The sequence below is a fragment of the Nomascus leucogenys genome, chromosome 22a (assembly GCF_006542625.1).
Source record: "Nomascus leucogenys isolate Asia chromosome 22a, Asia_NLE_v1, whole genome shotgun sequence".
NCBI classification, from domain to species: domain Eukaryota; kingdom Metazoa; phylum Chordata; class Mammalia; order Primates; family Hylobatidae; genus Nomascus; species Nomascus leucogenys.
Window position 1 is genome coordinate 69,937,399 of NC_044402.1, and position 26,239 is coordinate 69,963,637.

General features: G+C 39.1%; 1 protein-coding gene across 1 annotated transcript in view; it reads right to left on the reverse strand.

Annotated features, from left to right (window-relative positions):
- The window catches only part of CCDC173 (coiled-coil domain containing 173), a 53,312-nt gene that overhangs the window by 12,143 nt on the left and 14,930 nt on the right, over nt 1-26,239 (reverse strand). Inside the window, exons 3-5 of the mRNA XM_003254228.2 lie at nt 21,352-21,525; nt 21,061-21,254; nt 8,662-8,818 (exon numbers count right to left, since the gene is read on the reverse strand). Of these exons, the coding sequence (XP_003254276.1) occupies nt 8,662-8,818; nt 21,061-21,254; nt 21,352-21,525 (525 nt within the window). The remainder of the gene's footprint in view (nt 1-8,661; nt 8,819-21,060; nt 21,255-21,351; nt 21,526-26,239) is intronic.

Consider the following 26,239-nt stretch of genomic DNA (forward strand, 5'->3'; position numbering starts at 1 on the left):
GATAAGCTTTTCATACTATCATACTGGTCTTTAAAAAATAATAAAATAAATAAAAATGGGTAAAAAATAAAATAAGCTTTTCAGATAATTAAAAAATTTTACCTGTCATACACTCGTTCTTAAGGAAGCTACTCGAAGGTGTATTATAGCAAGATGAGGGAGTAAATCAAGAAAGAAAAAGACATAAGCTTCAGGAAATCAGAGATTTAGCCCTAGAAAGTAATATTCTATGCACACATCACAGTTTTTAATGTTAACAAAGGTTAAACACATAACATACACCCTTACAAAAAAGGTCAAAATGTAAAATTAAAACTTTAAACTCTTACAAATTAAAAAAAAAGTTTGTGTTGGCTACCATTTGTACAACATATTTAAACATTTTCATTTTGTGGCAGCACATGAAAAAAGTGATAGTAGAAAATAAAGTCATTGGGGGTTTTCAGAATTGGCAGTTTTGCTGTGTAGGAGAAGCAAATAAATATTAGTTTCCCCAAAATTCACATTTGAAAATATTTAGATAAAAGTCACAGAATTTTTCTCAGTAGAGACCCCAATAATTAGCTGCTGTAGGTTACATGTTTGAAAGGACAATATCTCTTTAGAGTATAACTTTACTAATTTGGATATAGAGAAGAAGTCTTAGGAATAAGAACATGATCTTAAAGGAGGGAAGAGGAACAGAGGAAGACATAAAAGCAAGAAAAATGTCATGGTAATTGCAATCACTAAAAAACTGTATTCTCAGTCAGTGCAGAATACTGTCTTCTGTCTACAACAGGTGCTTATTCCCAAACTGTTATTGCAGCATGGATTTAATTTGCTTGGAGTTAGTCTGATCATTCAAATGTTTTATTGTGTACTAGAGTGCATTTAGAAGATATTTTACACTATTAGGAGGTTGGCCCTTAAGAACTTTGATACAGGCCAGTTGTGGTAGCTCACATCTATAATCCCAGAACCATGGGAGGCCAAGGCAGGAGGACTGCTTGACCTCAGGAGTTGGAGACCAGCCTAGGAAACATACCCCATCTCTATAAAAAATTTTTAAAAGTAGCCAGGCATAGTGGTGTACACCTAGTCCCATCTACTCAGAATGCTAAGGTGGGAGAATCACTTAAGCCTGGGAAGTCAAGGCTTCAGTGAGCCATAATCATGCCACTGCACTCCAGCCTGGGCAACAGAGCAAGACCCTACCTCAAAAAATAAAATAAATAAAAAATCAGGAAGATGTGTTACCTTTGTCTACAAGATTGGGCTTTAAAAAAAAAGAACTTGGTACAACCTTTCATACCAAGTTTGGAAGTTTTGGCAAATGCTCCCACTGAATATACTTAATCATAGAGTCTTATGATACCTACTGTATTAGTCCATTCTCAAATTACTATAAAGAACTACCTGAAACTGGGTAATTTATGAAGAAAAGAGGTTTAAATAGGCTCACAGTTCCACAGGTTGTACAGGAAGCATGGCTGGGAGGCCTCAGGAAAGTTAACAATCATGGCATAAGGCAAAGAGGAAGTGAGCATGTCTTCACATGATGGTAAGACAGAGAGAGTGTGAAGGGGGAAGTGCTACACACTTTTAAACAACAAAATCTCATGAGAATTCACTCACAAGACAGCATTAGGAGGATGGTGTTAAACCATTAGAAACCACCTCCCATGATCTAATCACTTCCCATCAGGACCCACCTCCAACATTCGGGATCACAATTCAACAAGGGATTTGGGTGGCAACACAGAGCCAAACCATATCATTCTGCTCTTAACCCCTCCCAAATCTCATGTCCTTCTCATATTTCAAAACCAATTATGCCTTCCCAACAGTCCCCAAAGTCTTAACTCATTCCAGCATTAACTCAAAAGTTCAAGTCCAAAGTCTCATCTGAGACAAGCAAGTCCTTCCCACCTATGAGGCCATAAAATAAAAAACAAGCTAGTTAATTTCAAGATACAATGGAGATTCAGGCATTGGGTAAATGCTCCTGTTCCAAAATGGAGAAATTGGCCAAAACAAAGGGACTATAAGCCCCATGCAAGTCCCAAACCCAGCAGGGCAGTTATTAAATCTTAAAGTTCCTAAATAATCTTCTTTGACTCAATGTCTCATATCCAGGGCATTCTGATGCAAGGGGTGGGCTCCCATGGCCTTGGGCAGTTCCACTCCCATGTCTCTGCAGGATACAGCCCCCTCAGCTGCTTTCATGGACCAGTGTTGAGTGCCTGAGGCTTTTCCAGGTGCACAGTGCAAGATGTCAATGGATCTACCATTCTGGGGTCTGTAGGATGGTGGCTGACATGGTTTGGCTCTGTGTCCCCACCCAAATCTTCTCTTGAATTGTACTTCCATAATTCCCACATGTTGTGGGAGAGATCCGGTGAGAGATAACTGAATCATGGGGGCAGTTTCCTCCATACTGTTCTCATGATAATGAATAAGTATCATGAGATCTGATGGTTTTATAAAGAGGAGTTCTCCTGCACAAGCTCTCTCTGCCTGCTGCCATCCATGTAAGACATGACTTGCTCCTCCTTGCCTTCCACCATGATTGTGAGGCTTCCCCAGCCATGTGGAATTGTAAATCCAATTAAACCTCTTTCTTTTGTAAATTGTCCAGTCTCAGGTATGTCTTTATCAGCTGTGTGAAAATTGACTAATACAGTAAATTGGTACCAGCAGAGTGGGGCGTTGCTGAAAAGATACCCGAAAATATGGAAGTGACTTTGGAACTGAGTAACAGGCAGAGGTTGGAACAGTTTGCAGCACTCAGAAGAAGACAAGAAAATGTGGGAACGTTTGGAACTTCCTAGAGACATGTTGAATGGCTCTGACCAAAAACCTGATAGCGAAATGGACAATAAGGTCCAGGGTGAGGTGGTCTCAGATGGAGATGAAGAACTTGTTGGGAACTGGAGCAAAGGTGAGTCTTGTTATGTTTTAGCAAAGAGACCAGTGGCATTTTCCCCTGCCCTAGAGATATGTGGAACTTTGAATCTGAGAGAGATGATTTAGGGTATCTGGCAGAAAAAAATTCTAAGAAGCAAAGCATTCAAGGGGTGACTTGGGCGCTGTAAAAAGCATTTCTGCTCTAGATCACTAAAGCAGGGACTAAAGGCTACTGGTTTCCTTACTAAAGCATAGTAAGAGTGACCTTTACTCCATTTCCCAATAAGTTCCTCATCTGCATCTAACACCAGCTTAGCCTGGACTTCATTGTCCATATCACTATCAGCATTTTGGTTACAACCATTCAACAAGTCTCTAGGAAGTTCTAAACTTTCTCTCATCTTCCTGTCTTCTTCTGAGCTCCTGTTTCAACCTCTGTCTCTTACCCAGTTCCAAAGTCACTTCCATATTTTCAGGTATATATAGCAATGCCCCACTCCCAGTACCAATTTTCTGTATTAGTCCATTTTCACACTGCTATAAAGAACTACCTGTGACTGGGTAATTTATAAAGAAAAGAGGTTTCATTGACTCAGTTCCACAGGCTGTACAGAAAGCCTGGCTGGGGAGAGCTCAGGAAACTTACAATCATGGCAGAAGGCAAAGGGGAGGCAAGGCACATCTTTACATGGCAGCAGTAGAGAGAGTAAAGGGAAAAGTGCTACACACTTTTAAACAACCAGATCTCAGGCGAACTTACTATCATGAGAACAGCAAGGAGAAAATCCACCCCCATGATCCAATCCCATCCCACCAGGTCCCTCCCTGAACACTGGGAATTACAATTCAACATGAGATTTGGGTGGGGACACAGAGCCAAACTATATCAACCTCTTAGCCATTTGTATGTCTTCTTTTGAGAAATGTCTATTCAGATCTTTGCCCATTTTTAAATCAGATTATTAGATTTTTTTTTCCTATTGAGTTGTTTGAGCTCCTTATATATTCTGGTTATTAATCTCTTGTCAGATGGATAATTTGCAAATACTGTCTCCCATTCTGTGGGTTGTCTCTTCACTGTTTTTTTTTTCCTTTGTTGTGCAGAAGCTTTTTAACTTGATATGATCCCATTAGTCCCATTTTGCTTTAGTTGCCTGTGCTTATAGGGTATTACTCAAGAAATCTTTGTCCAGTCCAATGTCCTAAAGAGTTTCTTCAAGTTTTCTTCTAGTAGTTTCATAGTTTGAGGTCTTAGATTTAAGTCTTTAATCCACTTTGATTTTATTTTTAAATATATATATATATAGAGAGAGAGAGAGAGAGGTAGGGTCTTGCTACGTTGCCCAGGCTGGTCTCAAATTCCTGGCCTCCAGTGATCCTCCTGCCTTGGCCTCCCAAAGTGCTGGAATTACAGGTGTGAGCCACTGTGCCTAGCCTAATTTGATTTTTGTATATGGTGAGAGATAGGGGTCTAGTTTCATTCTTTTGCATATGGATATCCAGTTTTCCCAGCACCATTTATCGAAGAGACTGTCTTTTCCCCTATGTATGTTCTTGGCACTTTTGTCGAAAATGAGTTCATTGTAGGGATTGAGCACGGTTGCTCACACTTGTATTCCAAGCACTTTGGGAGACGGTGGCAGACAGATCTCTTGAGGCAGGAATTTGAGACCAGCCATGGCCAACATGGTGAAACCCCATCTCTACTGAAAAATACAAAAATTAGCCAGGCATGGTGGTGGGTGCCTTAATCCTTGCTATTCAGGAGGCTGAGGCAGGAGAATCACCTGAACCTGGGAGGCAGAGGTTGCAGTAAGCCAAGATCACGCCCCCTGCACTCCAGCCTGGGCAACAGAGCAAGACTCCATCTCAAAAACAATTTTAAAATAAATAAAAATTTAAAAATAAGAAAATGAGTCCACTGTAGGTGTGTAAATTTATTTCTGGGCTCTGTATTCTGTTCCATTGGTCTATGTATCTTTTTTCATGCTGGCACCATGCTGTTTTGGTTACTATATCTCTGTAGTATAATTTGAAGTCAGGCAATGTGGTTTCTTCGGTTTCATTCTTTTGTTCAGGATAGCGTTAGCTATTCTGGGTCTTTTGTGGTTCCATATAAACTTTAGGATTGTTTTTTCTATTTCTGTGAAGAATGTCAGTTGGTATTTTGACAGGGATTGCATTGACTCTGTAGTTTGCTTTCAGTAGTATGGACATTTGAATAGTAGTGATTCTTCCAATCCATGAACATGGAATATCTTTCCGTTTTTGTGTCTTCTTCAATTTATTTCATCAGTATTTTATAGTTTTCATGGTAGAGATCTTTCACTGCTTTAAGTTAATTCCTTATTTTATTTGTAGCTTTGTAAATGGGATTACTTTCTTGATTTCTTTTTCAGATTGTTTGCTGTTGGCATACAGAAATGTTACTGATTTTTATGTGTTGATTTTGTGTCCTGCAACTTTACTGAATTTGCTAATCAGTTCTAATACATTTTTGGCACAGTCTTTAGGGCCTTCCAAATATAAGATCATATCATCTGCAAACAGAGATAAATTGACTTCTTTCTTTCTATTTTGGATGCCCTTTGTTTCATTCTCTTGTCTGATTGCTCTAGCTAGGACTTTCAGTACATTTTTGAATAACAGTGGTGACAATGGACATCCTTGTATTCCAGATTGTAGAGAAAGGCTTTCAAATTTTCCCCATTCAGCATGGTTCTTAGCTGTGGGTCTGTCATATATGGCTTTAATTATGTTGAAGTATGTTCCTTCTATCCCGTTTTGTGAGGATTTTTATCATGAAAGAGTGTTGAATTTTATCAAATGCTTTTTCAGCATCATTTGGTTTTGTCCTTCATTCTGTTTATATATCACATTGATTGATGTCCATATGTTGAACCATCCTTGCATCCCAGGGATAATTCCCACTTGGTCATGATGAATTATCCTTCTAATGTATTGTTGAATTAGTTTGCTACTACTTTGCTGAGAATTTCTGCATCAACATTCATCAGAGACAGTGGCCTGTAGTTTTCTTTTTTTGATGCGTCTTTGTCTGGTTTTGGTATCAGGGTAATACTGGCATCACAGAATGAGTGTGAAAGTATTCCTTTTAAAAGTATGTTTTAAGTGTGAAAGTATTCCTCCTCTATTTCTCAGAATAGTCTGAGTAGGATTGGCATTAGTTCTTCTTTGGAGGTTTGGTAGAATACAGCAGTGAGGCCACTGGGTCCCAGGCTTTTCTTTACTGGAAGACTTTTTATCATGGCTTCAATCTCATCCCTTGTTACTGGTCTATTTAGGTTTTGGATTTTTTCATGGTTCAATCTTGATAGGCTGTATGTGTCTAGGAACTTATCCATGTATTCTTGATTGTCCAATTTATTGACATATAGTTGCTCATACTAGCCTCTAATGATCCTTTGAATTTCTGCAGCATCAGTTGTAATGTCTCATTTTTCATCTCTGAGTTTTTTTATTCAGGTCTTCTCTTTTTTTCTTAATCTGGCTAGAGGTTTGTAAATTTTGTTTATCTTTAAAAAAAAAAGGTAACTTTTCTGGCTGGGCACGGTGGCTCAAGCCTGTAATCCTAGCACTTTGGGAGTCAAAGGCGAGCAGATCACAAGGTCAGGAGTTCAAGACCAGCCTGGCCAACATGGTGAAATCTAGTCTCTACTAAAAAAAATACAAAAATCAGCTGAGTGTGGTGGTGCATGCCTGTAATCACAGCTACTCAGGAGGCTGAGGCAGAAGAATCGCTTGAGCCCAGGAGGCGGAGGTTACAGTGAGCTGAGATCACACCATTGCACTCCAACCTGGTCGACAGAGCAAGACTCTGTCTCAAAAAAAAAAAAATCAACTTTTCATTTCACTGTTTTGTTTTGTTTTGTTTCTTTCAATTGCATTTATTTCTGCTCTGATCTTTATTATTTATTTTCTTCTACTAATTTTGCACTTGGTTTGTGTCTAGGGATTTTGGGTTTGGTTTGCTCTTGCTTTTCTAGTTCTTTAAGATGCCTCATTAGGTTGCTTATTTTATATATATATATATATATATATATATATATATATATATTTTTTTTTTTTTTTTTTTTTTTTTTTTTTTCTTTGAGACAGAGTCTTGCTCTATTGCCCAGGCTGGAGTGCAGTGGCACGGTCTTGACTCACTGCAACCTCCACTTCCGGGCTCAAGCAATCCTCCAGCCTCAGCCTCCTGAGTAGCTGGGACCACAGGTGTGCACCACCATGCCTGGCTAATTTTTGTATTTTTTGTGGAGACAGGTTTTCACCATGTTGGCCAGGCTGGTCTCGAACTCCTGAGCTCAAAGAGATCTGCCTGCCTTAGCTTCCCAAAGTGCTAGGATTATAGGCATGAGCCACTATGCCTGGCCTGATGGTACATTATTAATCCTTATACAACTCAATGTTCTTCTATAATAGCTGAAATCATTCTGTATAGCAGGATTTGTCATACTGAGTTCATCAAACCAGAGTGTGAAATGAAGAACTTCTGCAAACTCTTTAGCAGAAGCCTGTTCTTGCACTAGATGCTGGGTGGGAGAATATGGGGTACTTGTCAAGGCTCCCTGAAGACCTTTTAATGCTGCTTCTAACCACCGAGACAATTCATAAAATTTCTTTAATTTGCCTCCCAGTGGAACAAATGCACCCCATGCCTTCTCTTGCAACTTCTCATCTCCTTGCTGCTGGATTACCTCTTGTATTTCATGGTCATCTCCTCTGTATGACTGCAAGTCCTCCAAGATGCCGTTTGCATCTTTCAATACTACATTCACCTAATTAATTATAAATTTCCTTCTCAGATTCTGTAGGCTGGGCATTTTCAGGCACTGCTCGTAATTCTGTCCTTATCCTTTTATCCTCCTCTTGAACCTCCAAGCACTCTCAGCCCCTCTCCTCTGCCCTCCAGGGGCTGAGCTGCACAGACAGCTCCTCAGCAGTGCTAGGGAAAGCCCCAGGCCTGGAGCTAGAGAGCAGTGGCACTGGGACTAGGAGCCCCTCCAAACATGCCCCTGTGGTGAACTGCGACAAAAATATTACCATTTGTGGAGCACATATTAATGGTACAACAGACACTAAACATAAATCACCCCATTCATTCCTCACAACTCTCAAGAAAATAAATTCATTGTTTTAAAATCTCATTTTCTCTTCTCTCTTTCTTGTTCATGCATGAGAGCACATGCACATAAAACCACAGCAAATATAGCTATCCCAAAAGTATGCACTCCCTTAGAAACCCAACTTAATAGCAACTTGTTTTCTACTCCACTTTTTTTTTAAATATTAAAAGTTAGGCATTTGCAGGCACAGAAAGACAAATATATTATGTTCTCATTCATTATGTGTGAGCTAAAAAGTGATCTAGTGGAGGCAGGGACTAGAATGACAGTTATTCTATCAGAAGCTGGTAAGGATGTGGAGACACAGTTGGGATGTACAAACTTACAGTTAGATATAAGGAATAAGTTCTAGTGTTTGATAGCCTAGTGGGGGGACTATAGTTAACAACAATATATTGTACATTTCAAAATAACTAGAAGATTTGAAATGTTCCCAACACAAAGAAATGATAAATGTTCAAGGTGACAGATAACCTAAATTCCCTTACTTGATCATTACATAATGTATGCATGGGTCAAAATACCACATGTACTCCATAAACATGTACAAATATATTATATATCAATTTTAAAAATTGGGCATTTGACTTTGAACCCTTTTGGAACTTTTGCACTTTCAACTTACAAGAAACCGTCTCCTGCTTTCATGCATCTCTTCTCTTTTCTTTTCTAGTTTTTTTCTCATTTCAATTTCATATAATGCATTCTGTCGCTTTATTTCTTCAGCATCTTTTTCTTCATGTTTTTTCCTTCTTTCCTCTTCTTCCTCATGTTCCTTTATTCTAAAGCAAAAACATAATTATAATTGAGAACAAAGCAGAAAAATAGGTTATATTTTTAGGAAATGAATTCAATTCCAACCTGGAATGAGTTGAAGCTGTAAGGAAGAACTTGTGAATTTCTTTGGGGGAAAAGAACAGACATTAAATAGCAGTGACTAAAACTAATCCAATCTTGGTTAACCTAGAATTGGCAATACTTTCCTTGCTTCAAAATTTATTTCATTACTCACCCAAGTAAGTGTTCTTTTCCTTTAGAAAGAACCAGTTAATGGGATGACAGTAAAAAGAAATGGTGATATTATTTTACAGAAAGGTTCCTAATCCCTAGTGCTTCCCAACTTCAGCCCTAGATGATGCTACATAAGCCGTGGGCCTAGCCTCTCAAGGAATGCGGTTTGATGGAATGAAAGGAAGAAAGGTATCCTTACTCAACTGACCACTTGGGTTGTAATTCTTTCTGTAGCCAATACTGACTAGCTGATAATTTCTTCTGAGTGGTGAGCCTCCCTGGCTGTCTTTCAGAACTTATGTGTGAGTTCCTCAGAGATCCCTGAGGGTCCTCCTCACTGCAGAGCCCTGATCTGAGTGATTTAGCTCCAGCTCCATCTCTTCAACTCACCCCTAAACCCCACCACCATCGCTACCAGGAGCTCCCACTCTAAGCAGTTTATTAAAGACTCCAGGTCTCAAAGGCCCTTCATCCAGCAGCCAAACCTCTGCATACTGGCAAGACAGCGCGAGTCCAAGTTGTCTCCTTGCCCATGGAAAACTCATGCATCCTTGCTAGCCAATCAACAATATACAGGCTTTCTCACTACTCTATCTGCCCTCTCTCTCTTTTTTTTTTTTCCTGAAAAGGTAGGCATAGGGCAGGTCGACAACCCACCTAAATAGATGAATGTCTGAGGAATAAACCTTTCTTTTTTAAAAAAAATTTTTTTTCTATAGAAATGGGGTCTTGCTATGTTGCCCAGGCTGGTCTCAAACTCCTGGCCTGAAGCAATCCTCCTGCCTAAGCCTCCCAAAGTGTTGAGATTACCGGCATGAGCCAATGTACCCAGCCAACCTTTCTTTCATATGCACCCAATCGAGAAAACATTTTTTACTGGAGTCCCCTCACTCAGGTTCAGGGAAGGGAAAATTCCCTTCCCCTATGCCATGGAGGACTGTACAGTTAAGTGAGCCAACCAGTTCACTTTGTTACTGTTAAGCCAATTCAGGACAGGAGATTCCTACTTGATTCATCCGTGCAGAATAATAAGCTTTAGAGTCAGAGTCACTCTCTTTAGGAGGAGGTAAGAAAAAGATCACTGTCGGCCAATGCTAAACCAGGTTTATGATTGCCCTAAAAAAAATTTAAAAAAAAACCAAGCTTCCAGAATTTTGTTAGAATTATTTAATATTTTATATCTACCAATCTCCTAGAAGCAAACTCACAAGTCAACAATCAAGATTTGAAGAACATGGCTGGGCGCGGTGGCTCACGCCTGTAATCCCAGCACTTTGGGAGGCCAAGGTGGGCAGATCACCTGAGGTCAGGAGTTTGAGACCAGCCTGGCCAACATAATGAAACCCCATCTCTACTAAAAGAAAAAAAAAAAAAAATTTAGCTGGATGTGGTGGTGTCCACCTGTAGACCCAGCTACTTGGGAGGCTGAGGCAGGAAATCGCTTGAACCTGGGTGGCAGAGGTTGCAGAGAGCTGAGATCACACCACTGCACTCTGGCCTAAGTGAGAGCAAGACCCTGTCTCAAAAAAAAAAAAAAAAAGATTTGAAGAACATTGTAAAAAGAGATTTATCCAATTCTAAGACCAGAAGCTTTTGAAGTTTTTAAATTGCTACTTTAAGAGAAAACAAGATACTTTAAAATTTTTCAACTTTAGCATTTCTTAGCAAATCTGGAAATCACTAACATAACTATGCACCCATTGGATAATTTGTCATTTCAGCAAGAAATTCATCTATTCTAAGAATAATAACAAAAATATCTCTAATGTCAGTTAAAATGTAATATATTGCCAGTGACTTACATAATAATTTACAATAATTAAAAATTTAATTAGCTGTCAAAAGAGACTTTTTCTTTAGTTTGGGTAGTTTGAACAGACTTGTCATCTATATGCCATTAATTTGGCTTAACGTAAAGTTGACTTGTTGAAGTAAATTTGAGATCCTCTAGTTCAAGGAAGAAACACATAACATTCATATCATTACTTCCAACTCCCATTCCCAAAGCAGAGTCAGCAACCAGCACAAAACTCTGTCCTGCTGATTCTTGGTCCTTCTCAAACAATGCATTGGGCAGCCTCTACCAGGCAATCAGAGTTGAATATGTCAATGCCTTGCTCTCCTTGAGTCAGCTCCTTGCTATCCTTGATTCACATTCTGAAGGTTCCAAACCTGTATTTATCTAGCACAGATCTGATTCTTGGGCTTATATAGATGTTGTATAGTTTTCCTGTAAAAGCAAGAAAGACCACTACCCAAAATTTGGTTCAGATGTCCAGACTGATGACACTACATTCCAAGAAAACTTGGTAGAAAGTATTACTCACATGAGGGACTCCTAGGAAGAGCTGGGCAGCACAAGTAGGTCGATTGCTTTGGACAAAGCAGAGGGAAGTGGGACTCAGGAAAAGTTTCTGAGCAGGGGGGATTTAAATTAAGCACTTGTGCCAAAAGAGGAGGAGGAGAGTTCCAGGAGCCTTCTTTATCAGCCTGTACAGATGTAGGGCCAAAAAGGAAGTGAGGGTGAGGCCTAAAAAAGAAGTCAGTAGTCAAACATCCAAACTGAGTTCTCTCTCTCTGTTACAACAGACAAGTTTGATTCTTTCATTTTTTAAAACTGTTTTTTGAGACAGGGTCTCACTCTGTCATCCAGGCTGGAGTGTAGTGGTGCAATCATAGCTCACTGCAACCTCATAGCTCACTGCAACCTCAAACTCCTGGGTTCAAGTGATCCTTCTGCCTCAGCCTCCCGAGCTGGAACTACAGGCATGCACCACCACACCCAGCTAATTCCAGCTTTTATTATTTTTTTTTAACTTTATTATTTTTTTTTAAGAGAGAGACAGAGTTGTTGCAGGGGAAGGATGGCTATCTGGGCTATTGGCATGAAGGTAAAAGAATTTGCCAAGACAATTGTAGATAAAGAAAGGCAGATTTATTAGAAAAAGTATAAAAATACATTGCCAGTGAGGCAATGGGCAGCCTGCAAGAGAGATGCTGACTGCGAGGAAACAAGGCTTGCTGGAGATTTTATAGGATAGTGTTTATGCTGTATGCTGAGGAGGGCTTTGTGCAGTACTGATAACATCAAGGTTGCAGTGAGCTTACTTGCAGGTGGCTGGTGGTAGTTGAGCACAGGAAGATTGTGAATTATTTGTGCAGAAGGGCTATGTGTCCTGAATCAGGAAGAAAGGCAGGCTTGTAGCTTATCTGCATCTTCTTTTGGCTTTTTCTTGCTCCCACCAGCCTGACTCCTTTTCCCTAATTAGAACTCCACAGCGGACTCGCTATGTTACCCAGGATGGTCTTTGAACTCCTGGGCTCAAGTGATCCTCCCCGCTTGACCTCCCAAACTGCTAGGATGATAGGCATGAACCACCTTGCCCAGCCTACCTTGATTCTTATAGAGACAACCCACTAGGCATCATCACCTGGCTATTACACAGGTACTTTACCTTCTCTATGTCTAAAACCAAATTCATCATCCTCCTCTTCTAAACTGATCCTTTTGGTCTCTTTTCTTTATTTTGGTGAACAGTACCACCATCTTTTCAGTTACCTATGCTAAGGACTTAAGAATTATACCTAACTCTTCTCTAATCCTTAGACCTCTCATTCATTTACCTAGTATTTATTGAATTTCTACTACAATGATAAAACAGACATGGCTCACTCAAGAAGCTCGAATTCTAGTGAGAGAGACAAGCAAAAACAAACAAACAAATAAAGTACAGGCATACCTCAGAGATATTGTGGGCTTGGTTCCAAACTACTGCAATAAAATGAATATCTCAATAAAGTAAGTCACTCAAATGTTTTGGTTTCCCATTGCATATAAAAGTTATGCTTACACTATACTGTAGTCTATTAAGTATACAATAGCATCATGTCTAAAAAATGTATACACCTTAATTAAAAAATACTTTATTGCTAAAACATGCTAACAACCATCTCAGCCTTCAAGAAGTCAGAATCTTTCTGCTGGTAGAGGGTCTTGCCTTGACGTTGATGGGTGCTGACTGATCAGGGTGGTGGCTTTTGAAGGCTGAAGTGGCTGTGGCAATTTATTAAAATAAGACAATGAAGTTTGCCATATGCATTGACTCTTCACAGAAGATTTCTCTGTAGTATGTAATGCTGTTGGATGGCATTTAACCCACAGTAGGACTTCTTTCAAAATTAGAGTCAATCCTCTCAACCTGTTGCTGCTTTATCAACTAAGTTTATATAATATTCTAAATCCTTTGCTACCATTTGAATGGTTTTCACAGCATCTTCACCCACAGTAGATTCCATCTCAAGAAAACACTTTCTTTGCTCATCCCTAAGAATCAGCTTGTCATCCATTCAAGTTTTATCATGAGATTGCAGCAATTCACTCATATCTTCAGGCTCCACTTCTAAATCTAGTTCTCTTGCTGTTGACACCACATCTGCAGTTACTTTCTCCACTGAAGTCTTGAACCCCTCAAAGTCATCCATGAAGGTTGGAATCAATTTCTTCCAAACTCTTATTAATGATGTTGATATTTTAACCTTCTCCCATGAATCACAAATTTTCTTTTTTCTTTTTTTTTTTTTTTTTTTTGAGATGGAGTTTCGCTCTTGTTGCCCAGGCTGGAGTGCAATGGAGCAATCTTGGCTCACTGCAACCTCTGCCCCCCGGGTTCAAGAGATTCTCCTGCCTCAGCCTCCTGTGTAGCTGGGATTACAGGTGCCTGCCACCATGCCTGGCTAATTTTTGTATTTTTAGTAGAGACAGGGTTTCACCATGTTGGCCAGGCTGGTCTCGAACTCCTGAACTCAGGTGATCCAACCACCTCGGCCTCCCAAAGTGCTGGGATTACAGGCATGAGCCACTGCACCTGGCCCAAATGTTCTTAATGGCAACTGGAATGGTGAATCCTTTCCAGAAGGTTTTCAATTTACTTTCCCCAGATCCATTAGAGGAATCATTATCTATGGCAGCTATAGTCTTATGAAATGCATTTCTTCAATAGTAAGACTTGAAAGTCTAAATTACTCCTTGATCCATGGGCTGCAGAATGGATGTTATGTTAACAGCCATGAAAACAACATTAATCTCTTGTATATCTCCATCAGAACTCTTATTACTGCTCATTGACAATGACCAGGTGCATTGTCAATGAGCAGTAATATTTTGAAAGGAATATTTTTTTCTGAGCAGCAGATGTCAATAATGGGCTTAAAATATTCAGTAAGCCTTGCTATAAACACATGTGATGTCATCTTAGCTTTGTAGTTCCATTTCAGTGCCCAGGCAGAGAAGATTTAACATAATTCTTAAGAGTCCTAGGATTTTTAGAATGGTAAATGAGCATTGGCTTCAACTTAAAGTCACCAGCTACATTAGCTGCTAACAAGGAAGTCAGTCTGCCCTTTGAAACTTTAAAGCCAGGCATTGATTTCTCTTCTAGCTATGAAAGTCCTAGATGGCATTTTCTTCCAATGTAAGACTGCTGCATCTACACTGGAAATCTGTTGTTTAGTGTGGCCACCTTCATCAGTGATTTTAGCCAGATCTTCTGGATAACTTGCTGCAGCTTTTACATTAGCACTTGATGCTTCACCTTGTACATTTATGTTATGGAGGCAGCTTCTTTCCTCAAACCTCATGAACCAACTTCTGCTAGCTTCAAGTTTTTCTTCTGCTGTGTCCGTACCTCTCCAGCCATCACAGACTTGAAGAGAGTTAGGATCTCATTCTGGATTAAGCTTTGGTTTAAGGGAATGTCAGGGCTGGTTTGAGCTTCTATCCAAACCACTAGAATTTTCTCCATATCAGCAATAAGGCTGTTTGGCTCTCTTATCATTTGTGTGTTCACTAGAGGAGCACTTTTAATTTCCTTCAAGAACTTTTCCTTTGCATTCACAGCTTGGCTGTTTGGTGGAAGAGATTCAGCTTTCAGCCTATTTGGCTTTTGACAGGTCTTCCTCACTAAGTTTAATCATTTCTAGCTTTTGATTTCAAGTGAGAGACGTGCACCTCTTCCTTTCATTTGAACACTTAGAGGCCATTATAAGGTTATTAATTGGCCTGATTTCAATATTGTTGTGTCTCAGGGAAGAAGGAGGCCCAAGGTAAGAGAGAGAGATAGGAGAACAGTGCTTGGTAGAGCAGTCAGAACACACAAAATATTCCTCAATTAAGTTTGCCATCTTATATGGGTACAGTTCGTGGCACCCCAAAACATTACAATAGTAACATCAAAGATCACTGATCACAGACCACCATAATAGATACACTAATATTGAGGAATTTGAAATACTGCGAGAGTGACCAAAATGTGACACAGAGACATAAAGTGACATGCTGTTGAACAAATGGTGCTGATAAATTCGCTCAATGCAGGGTTGCCACAAATCTTCAATTTGTAAAAAACACAATAACTGCAAAGTACAATAAAGCAAAGCACAATCAAACAAGGTATGTCTATAAATAGACAATGTAATTACAAATTGTAGTGTTTTTTAAAAAATAAGAGACTAAGTAAAAGAGTAATAATTGAGGTACTTAGATAACTTTCACCAAAGTTGAACTCTAAGACAGGAAGGCCTATCTGAGCTGGTAAGAGGTCCACAGATGAAGAATGGAAGGGTAAAATTCCAGGCAGTAGAGAAAACATGAGGCAAGCAAGAGTTTGGTAGATGCTCGAGGCCCTGGAAGATCAGTGTAATGGAGGCATCATAACTAAGAGGAAGGAATGGTAGGAGAGGAGGTTGAGAAGTAGGCAGGCCAGATCATACAGAGCCTTGGAGGCTATGTCAATTTCCATTTTATTTTAAGTTGAATGGAAAGCCATTGAAGTGCTTAAGGTAGAATAATAATATGATCAATTTTCATCTTGATAAAATATCTCTGGATGATAAGTAAAGAAGAATTTGGCAAATAAATAATGTGAGGCCAATTAAGAGACTGATACAACAACCCATGTGAATATATGAGGGTAGCCTGGACTAGATGATGGCAGTAAATTCATGATTTGTTTTGGAGAAAAAAATCAACATGAATTGCTGAGAGACCTGATGTGGAAGATAAAGGAAAATGAGGAATCAAGGTGAATTCTTAGGTTTCTGGTTTGAAAAACTGGTTGGATAAAGATGCCGCTGGAGGAGGCGGGGCTTGCAGTGAGCCAAGATCGCACCACTGCACTCCAGTCTGGGCGACACAGCGAGACTCCGTCTTAAAAAAAAAAAAATGCCACTGGAAATCAATAATTCTGTGTAGACATTTTAAGTTTGAGATACTATGAGACATTGAAATGGAGATACCATGGAAGCAGCTGGATATGTGAAGCTGGGGTTCAAAGGGATGATCTAGACTAGAGCTATCAGATTTAGGATGGCACTTACATCTGTAAAATGGATGAGATCACTTAAGCCCTCTTCTCTCTTTCTACTCTTTCCCTGAATAATCTTTATCTAGGGAAAAGTGATGCAAACTATCCTATGACCATTTTTCCTTTTTTTGTGTGTGAAGCTGATGGGATTAACAGACAGTAATTAGTGAGTTTTTTCTTAAGCAAAGTCTATGTGTCTGTTCCTAGAGAAAGCCTTACCTATATATAGAAGAAAGAAGACCTATACAGTGTCTATAGCTACGGTGTTAAGTTTCTTTTTAATAATTATGTATAAGATTCCTGGTCAAAATCCCTCTATTTTGGGATTTTAGTGTCACTGTGGTATCTTATTTGTCTTATCCCTGTCACACCCACTGGGCTATGAGTCACACAAAGACTCTTAACTAGTCAAAGCCCCACAGTAGCATAGGATAGATTGTTTAGAAAGCATGTGAAAATTTTCACTTTCAGGCACAAGGCCAGCAGCTGTGCAATGTATTTGTTTTCTATTGCTGAATAACTAATTACTCTAAAACTTAATAGCTTAAAACAATGAACACTTATTACCTCATACCATTCCTGAGAGTCAGAAACCTGGGAGTGACTTAGTTGGATGGTTCTCAACTAATGTTGTAGTCAAGATGCCAGCTGAAGCAGTAGTCATCTAAGGGCTTAAATGAGCCTGGAGAATCCACTTTCACATATTTGGTGTCAGGGTACCTCAGGTCCTTGCTACATGGACCTCTCCATTGATCTGCTTGAGTATCCTTACACCACGGCAGTTAGGTTCCCCAATGAGCAATCCATGGGAGACAGCAAGGAGGAAGCCACATTGCCTTTAGTATCCTAAGCTTAGATGTCACACACCATTATTTCTGACACATTCTATTTCTTGGAAATGACTTACTATGTATAGCCACACTTAAGAGGGAGCTAAATTGGGCTTCATCCTCTGAAGGAAGGAGTATCAAAGAACGTGTGGAAATATTTTAAATCACCGCAAGGTAGCACTTGGTAATACATTAATAGGGCATGCAAAAAGAGACTTGCCCCTTGGTATTCTGCAATTTCCATTTCTTTGTGATTAAAATAATTAAAATATGGTCTCTGCCCAAAGAAGACAGTCATTCCAAATTTTGGCAGGCCTTAAGGCACATGACCTACAAAAGACACCATGAGCCGATCCTAGCCTATCTCTCCAACCATATCTTTCACAATGCCCCCTTTGTCTTTTATACTACAGCCATCTTGACTACTTGGAGTTCTCCAAATCCACCATATTCTATCCCACTCTGGGCCTTCACTTGTGCTTAAAATACCTCTACAGCCCACTCTTAGCATGGCTTATTACTATTCATTCTTTGAAATTAGGCACATGAACCAGTTTCTTCTGCAAAGCCTTCTCTAGACTGGATCAGATACTCATTTTACATGCTTCCACACACCCTCTACACATATTTGCCAAAATACTTATCATTACATTCTAATTATTTGTTCCATTTCTGTACTCTCCACTCCCAGATTCTGAATTTTTTTTTTTTTTTTTTTTTGAGATGGAGTTTCGCTCTTGTTGCCCAGGCTGGAGTACAATGGCACGATCTTGGCTCACTGCAACCTTCGCCTCCCAGGTTCAAGCGATTCTCTTGCCTCAGCCTCCTGAGTAGCTGAGATTACAGGTGTGTGCCACCATGCTTGGCTAATTTTGTATTTTTTTAGTAGAGACAGGGTTTCACCATGTTGGTCAAGCTGGTCTCGAACTCCTGACCTCAAGTGATCCACCCACCTCGGCCTACCAAAGTGCTGGGATTGGGAGGCGTGAGCCACCGTGCCCAGCCATGAACTTCTTAAGCAGACTACATCATATTCATCTTTGTATTCTCAATGACTAGAATAGTGACTGGCAAATGGAGGTTGTTCAATAAATGTTTGTATGAATGAATGAAGGAATATCCTAATGAATGAATAAATAGCCTATTTTGAAATTTTGCTCCTGAATAAACTCTTATTCAAGAAAGGGGAAAGTAACTCTCCTTTGCATCTCTTTTCTGCTACATGCTGCTCTTCCCAACTCAGGGTAATACTAGTGCTACTATTCCATTTCTATTGGTTTAAAGAGGTTTTTTTTATAGGTTCATCCCTATTCCTAACAGTATTTTAAAGTAACATGCATTCTGAATTCTATAAAACCCATAATGAATAAACATTAAACAGAATACAGCTTGGCGATAAGTTTGTAAACTCATATACTTAAATATATAATAATAGATTTATAATTTCCTATGTTGTTTCCAATTACAGATTTGAATGTTTCTTATTAAATTCAAGCTGTAGGACTTTGGAAACAAATTGGCAACCCAGGTTCACATGTTGAACATCTCTGTTAGTCAGGGGTTCTCCAGAGAAACAGAACCAAGAGGGTGTGTGTGTATATGTGAGTTTATTTGGGAGAATTAGCTCACACTATTACAAGGCGAAGTCCTACAATAGTCTGTCTGCAAACTGAGGAAGACAAAAACCCGTGGTGTTCAGTCGGAGTCCAAAAGCCTCAAAACCAGGGAAGCTCACAGTGCAGCCTTCAGTCTGTGGCCAAAGGCCCGAGAGCCCCCAGCAAGCCGCTGGTGCAAGTCCCAGAGTCTAATGATGGAAGAACCTGGAATCTGATGTCCAAGGGCAGGAAAAGCAGAAGGAGGCATCTGGCACCAATAAATAAGGAAGCCAGAAGGCTCAGCAAGCAAGATTAGCCTACCTTCTTCTACCTGCTTTGTTCTAGCTGTGCCGGCAGCCGACTGGATGGTGCCCACCCACACTGAGGGTGGGTCTTCTTCTCTGAGACCACTGACTCAAATGTCTGTCTCCTCTGGTGACAAGCTCGCAGACACACCCAGAAATGATACTTTACCAGCCATCTAGGCATCCTTCAATCCCATCAAGTTGATATCTAATATTAATCATCACAACATCCTTCCTCTCCTAATTCCCCAAAATGCAACCAATATAAAGGAGAAATTCTATACCACTGGTCTTATCCACATAAGTGAATTTTCAAGAGATTTCAAAAGAAAATAGAACAGTTGAGAGTACAGTGAGGATAAGTAACACTTGGTCACCATGCACAAGGACAAAGCCCACCATGAGAAGTTAGTAAAGGAATTTATGCTGACGTCAGAGCTTGATGAACATTTCCGAGACTGCAATGAAGATATGCCAAAGAAACAACTAAAATAAATCCTACACCAGCTTGAACCTCTAACCTACAGACACGTACTACAAGGAAAAAACACGCTGTGGCCCAAACACAGCCCAGATACAAAGGCTATAGGAGGATAGACAGCCTGTGAAGGTGTTAGCACTTGCCAGGTAGCTTGCTGGAAATCTGACTGCCACCTCTGAGCTGCACTATAACAAAATAGATTTCTCAAACACAAGTGATTCACTGGTCAAAGACTTGCCTCCCTCTGCCAATGGCTTTGTCCCTAACTTGTACAAACCTTTAGATCTCTACACTGCCAAAGAAAAACATAACAATAAATCCAAAGGTTTTTCTTCCCTTGTTAGTAAGGACTGAATTGAAAAATACACAATTTGGTTATATATATATATATATATATATATATATTCTGAGAACTGATGTCTGTGTCATTCAGACATAATGTGATTTTGATAAATTATATACATGACATACAGGTATGTGAAAAAAGCATGTAATAAGACAATGCTGCTAATTCAAATTTCATTTTATAAAATGTGAGTATATATGTTCAGAAAAAAAGTCTGCGTCGCCAGATCAATTACTGATAGAGGCTGGGAGCAGGAGATAGAACTTACAGCAAAGGGGCATGAGGGAAATTTTGGGAGTGATGGAAATGTTCCATATCTTGATTTGAGTGGTAGTTATGCAACTATACTTTTTAAAAGGTGAACTTTACTGAATGCAAATTTTATTTCAATAAGCCTGATGCCTCCTTCATTAAAAAAAAAACTGCATGGCTATACACCAAAACAGTAATAGTAACTTCCTTTCATAGTTTAGATTTATTGTTCAAAAAAGATTCACTCCCTTCCCCTTCCTGCCTCACTTTAATGGAAGTCTACTTCTCTGTTCCATTATTGTTGTTGGGGTTGGCCATGTGGTTGCTTTAGACTGTTGGAAGGCCAAGTATACTTCCTTGTCCATTGACTTTGGGTTAAGCTGTGTTCTTGCATGCTTGGGCTTGCTCTCTTGCATCTCTATCAATACCATGTGAAAAGTTTCCCCATGTGGCTGCTTCATCCTGAACCTCAGAATGTATACACATGGAGCGGATCAGAATCCTCTCCACAACAATAAGCAAACCCAGCCAGTCCTACAGCTTGAAGAAAAGCTGCCCAGCTGATTCCAGCCTAGATCAGCCAACCCCCAGATGCATGAGAAGTAAACATGTTTTTTTTGCATGCCACTAGATTGTGTGGTTGTGTATTATGTTGCATTATTATGACAATAATAACTAATATACAATCTCTGGGTAAGAAAGTGATAGTGATTTTCAACCTCCTTTTTGTACTTTTTCTACTGACTAATTATTTTAGCATGTATTACTTTTATAATTAGAAAAAAGCTACATCCATTATGAGAAAATGAGAAAGGTACAAAAAGGTATTTTATGTATACATACTGTTTTAGATGATCTTTGGCAAGAGCCACCCTTTCTCTGTGTCGTTTTTCTGCTTTTTCTTGTTCTTCTTTAAAAGCTTTTTCAATGTTGAGTTTCAACTGTGCCTCCCATTTTTTATCTGATTTTATCTTACTCTTTCGGAATTCAATCTGGGCATCACGTTCTTTCATAACTCTACTAAGAAGAAGTCCCGACTACAAAAGAAAAATTATAGTACTTTAAGAAAATGATGCCTAATTATGTACAGACATGTTAAATATATATAAAAATACAAGAAAACTCAAGTAGTACATGAAAGTTTTTCACTCTTTCTGTCTGGTAAAATTGATATTGCTTTGCATTTTCAATGGCCTTTTTTCTTTTTCCTTGTTTGTGTATTTCTTCTTCCAGATCAAGAATTTGTCTTTCTGCCTCTATTTCTTCATTACGCTTCTTTTTGGCTTCAAGTTTCTGTTCTTTCATCCCCTGTAAAAAGACAAACACAATCTTTTGTTTTCATTTTTCAATTTAATTTTACTACAGTTTAACATAATAATATAATTTGAGCTTTTATTATGTTTTTATTGTATTTGTAATATTTTATTAATAAATAAAATATGAGGCTACACTTACAAGCTTATTTTTTAGACTGACTTTTTAAGGTAGATAACACATTTACATGGTTCAAAATCCCAAAATATTATAGAGGTATATGAACTTCTCCTTTTGTATTAATCTGTTCTCACATTTCTATAAAGAAATACCAGAGACTGGATAATTTATAAAGAAAAGAGATTTAATTAGCTCACAGTTCTGTAGGCTGTACAGGAAGGATGATGCTGGCATCTGCTCAGCTTCTGGAGAGGCCTCAGGAAACTTACAATCGTGGCGGAAGGCAAAGGGGGAGCAGGCATGTCATGGCCAGGGCAGAAACAAGAAAGTGAAGGAAGGAGGTGCTACACACTTTTAAATGACCACATCTCACGAGAACACAGTCACTATTTCGAGGATAGTACCAATGGGGATGGTGCTAAACCATTCAAGAGAAATCTGCCCCCATGATCCAATCACCTCCCACCAGGCCCCATCTCCAACACTGGGAATTATATTTCAATATGATATCTGAATGGGGACACACATCCAAACTGTATCACCTTCCAACCCATCTGCAATCTCCTTTCATTCTAAGATAACCACTATTAGTTTCTTTTGTTTACTTCCAAAGTTCCTCTCCACAGTTACACAACAAATGTATATCTCACTACTTTTGCTCCTTTAAAAAACCAACAGTTGTATATTTTATATGCTCTTCTATAACTCTGAGGCCTCCACTCCTCATGTCATGTGAGGTCTTCCTTTGCCTTATTGGTCCTATTTCCTATGTCCTAAGACAACCTTGTTTACTCTGATATCCTGAAGATATTCTATTATTTATGTTAACAGTTTTAGTGTTTTGCCTTTTAAATTTAGGTGTTTAGTCTGGCTGAAATCCATGTTTCCGTATTCTGTACTATTGAGATGTAATTTAATCTCTTTCATATGCCAATTATCCCAGTATCAGTTGTTGAATTCTCACCCTTTCCTTTCCTATTTGCAATGACATTTTTGTCATATGTCAAGTTCCTATATATAAAATGGGTTTGTTTCTAGGTTCTCTCTTTTGACCTATTATTTTGTCATTCTCCGTGTCTACATCATAGTTTTTACTACTATGGGTTTATAGACAGTCTTGCTGGTAAGATGAATCATCATTTATTATTCATCTTTAATACCCATGGAGAGTTAAAGCATTACATGTGCTACTTCTGTGTTAAAAAAAAAAAAGGATATATCCCCATCCCCTATCCCTTTATGTACCAGGGACCTTTTTAAAATCAAGTTTTCTATATTATAATTTACATGTGCCCTTATAGTGTAGAGTTTACAAATGCATACAGTCATTTACAAAATAGTTCCATCCTCCCAAAAAATCCCATCATGTTTTATAGTCAACCACTCCCCCTACCTGTAGGCCCTGTCAACCACTGATCTGTTTTCTCTCCCTATGGTTTTGCCTTTTTCAGAATGTCGTATGTTACATATATTAGTCCATCATATAATTCTTCCCTCTTTGAGAAAAGAAAGAGAATTAATAAATTATGACCATTGTTCCTAAAGCAAGGTACTATAAGTTTTCTATATCCTTTCCCAAAGATAAATAATGTATACTGCAACAAAGTAAGGAAACAGGCAATGTTAAAAAGAAAAAAAAACCAACAGTGAGAACTCTCCAGACTGAGTTTACGCCTATCTGTAGTTTCAATAATTCTATCATAAAACAAAAATAACCCTGCCTCTCAGTGCCTCAAACAATGGAGGAAAGTAGGGTGGAGAGAGGGATTATCTTTTCCCAGCATTTCTCCCCAGGCGAGATAATAAAAGGAGTCAGGAGACACCTCCCCATTTCAAAGAAGTTTCCCATTCATGCATAAGGAGCTAAACTGGGCTACTGTAACCCTCAGGTAGAGGGAGGCTAGCAGATGCACAGATAGGAGCACAGCAAAAGCACTATGCAGTTCCAGAGAGAGAAAGAGGCAGGCAAGATAGACAAATCAGAGGCAAATGACGAGAAGCTGCCTTCGTTCTTCACAGTTTCGAGTACTCTGGCTTTCTGCGCAATCCTGCGTCATAACAATAAACAGCACTACTCTGATACTCAAACTAGATAAAGATATTTCAAGAAAACTACGGACCAATATCCCTCATAAACACAGATACAAAAATTAATAACATTTTAGCAAATTCAATCCATCAAAAGGATAATACATTAAGACCAATGGGGTTTTATCCTAGGAATGCAAGCTTGGTTGAATATTTAAAAATCAATCAATGTAATTCACAATTTTAACAAACTAGAAAATAAGAACCTTGTGATAATCTCAATAGACATCAAAAAAAGTACTTAAAAAAATCTAACATCCATTTCTGATTTTAAAAGAACCAAAACACTCAACAATTTCGAAATAGAAGGCAACTTCAACTTGATTAGGGACATCTACAAAAACCATACACTTAGCATCATACTTAAAGGTGAAAGAATGAGTACTTTTTCCTCAAAGTCAGAAATAAGGCAAGAATATCTACCTTCGCTACATTTATTCAATATCATATGGGAGCTTCTAGCAAGTGCAGTAAGTCAAGAAAAAGAACTAGACATCCAGATTGGAAAAAAAAGAATTAAAACTGTCTTTATTCTCTGATGCCATGATTGTCTATGTAGGAAATCTGATGGAATCTACCAAGAAGGGACTAGAACTAATAAGTGAGATTAGCCATGTTGCAGGATACCAGATCAATACAGGAAAAATTTACTGTATTTCTAAAGCTAACAATAGCAGATTGAAACTTTTAAAAATACCACTTACCATAATATTAAAAATATGAAATATTTAGGGATAAATCCAATGAAAGATGTATAAAACCTATATACTGAAAAGTATAAAACACTGCTGACAGAAATTAAGACTTAGGCTGGGTGCGGTGGCTCACGCCTGTAATCCCAGCACTTTGGGAGGCCGAGGTGGGCGGATCACCTGAGGTTGGGGGTTCGAGACCAGCCTGACCAACATAAAGAAACCCCTTCTCTACTAAAAATACAAAATTAGCCAGGCATGGTGGCGCATGCCTGTAATCTCAGCTACTCCAGGAGACTGAGGCAGAAGAATTGCTTGAACCCGGGAGGCAGAGGTTGCAGTGAGCCGAGACCTTGCCATTACACTCTAGCCTGGGCAACAAGAGCGAAACTCCATCTCAAAAAAAAAAAAAGAAAGAAATTAAGCCCTAAACAAATAAAGAGAGTATGTTCATGGTTCAGAAGATTCAATACTGTCAAAATGTAACTATCTCCAAATTGATCTAGAGATTCAACACAATCCCAGTGAAAATTCCAGTTGGCTTTTTTTTGCAGGAATTGACAAGCAGATTCTAAAATTCATAATGGCCAGGTGCAGTGTCTCATGCCTGTAATCCCGGCACTTTGGGAGGCCAAGGCTGGCAGATCATTTGAAGTCAGGAGTTCGAGACCAGCCTGGCCAACATGGTAAAACCCTGTCTCTACTAAAAATACAAAAATTAGCCGGGCATGATGGTGCGGGCCTGTAGTCCCAGCTACTCAGGAGGCTGAGGCAGGAGAATTGCTTGAACCTGGAAGGTGGAGTTTGCAGTGAGCCGAGATCACACCACTGCACTCCAGACTAGGCGACAGAGTGAGACTCCATTTCAAAAAAAGTAAAAAAAAAAAAATAAAAAATTAAAATTAAAAGAATCATAAGGATGTGCAAAGGACCTAGAATAGCGAAAACAACTTTGAAAAAGAACTGATTTCAAGACCTATTATTAAATCTACAGTCATCAAGACAGTGTATTATTGGAGTAAAGACAGATAAATAGAGCAATAAAACAGAATAGATAGTGCAGAATGTCACCTGAATATATATATGCGAGTGGATTTTCAAGAAAAGTTCAAAGGCAATGTAGTGGATAAAGAATGGTATTTTCAATAAATTATGTAAGAACAATTGATCTTCATACACAAAAACAAAAAAAATCAATATCTCACTGCATATAAGCATATATTTAAAATGGTTCACAGACCTATACAGGAAACCAAAAAATATATATTTCTTTCCAACTTTTATTTTAGGTTCAAAGGTTACATGTGCAGGTTTGTTACACAGGTAAATTGCATGTCACGAGGATTTGGTGTGCAGATAATTTTGTCACCCAGATAATCAGAATAATATCCAGTCGTCATCTTCCTCCACCCTCCTCCATCCTTAAGCAGGTGCCAGTGTCGGCTGGGTGCAGTGGCTCAGGCCTGTAATCCCAGCACTTTGGGAGGCCGAGGTGGGTGGATCACAAGGTCAGGAGATCAAGACCATCCTGGCTAACACGGTGAAAACCTGTCTCTACAAAAAAAAATACAAAAAATTAGCCGGGCATGGTGGCGGATGCCTGTAGTCCCAGCTGCTCAGGAGGCTGAGGCAGGAGAATGGCATGAACCCTGGAGGTGGAGCTTGCAGTGAGCCAAGATTGCGCCACTGCACTCCAGCCTGGGCAACAGAGCGAGACTCCATCTCAAAAAGAAAAAAAAAAAAGGTGCCAGTGTCTACTGTTACCTTCTTTGTGTCCATGTGTACTCAGCATTTACCTCCCACTTATA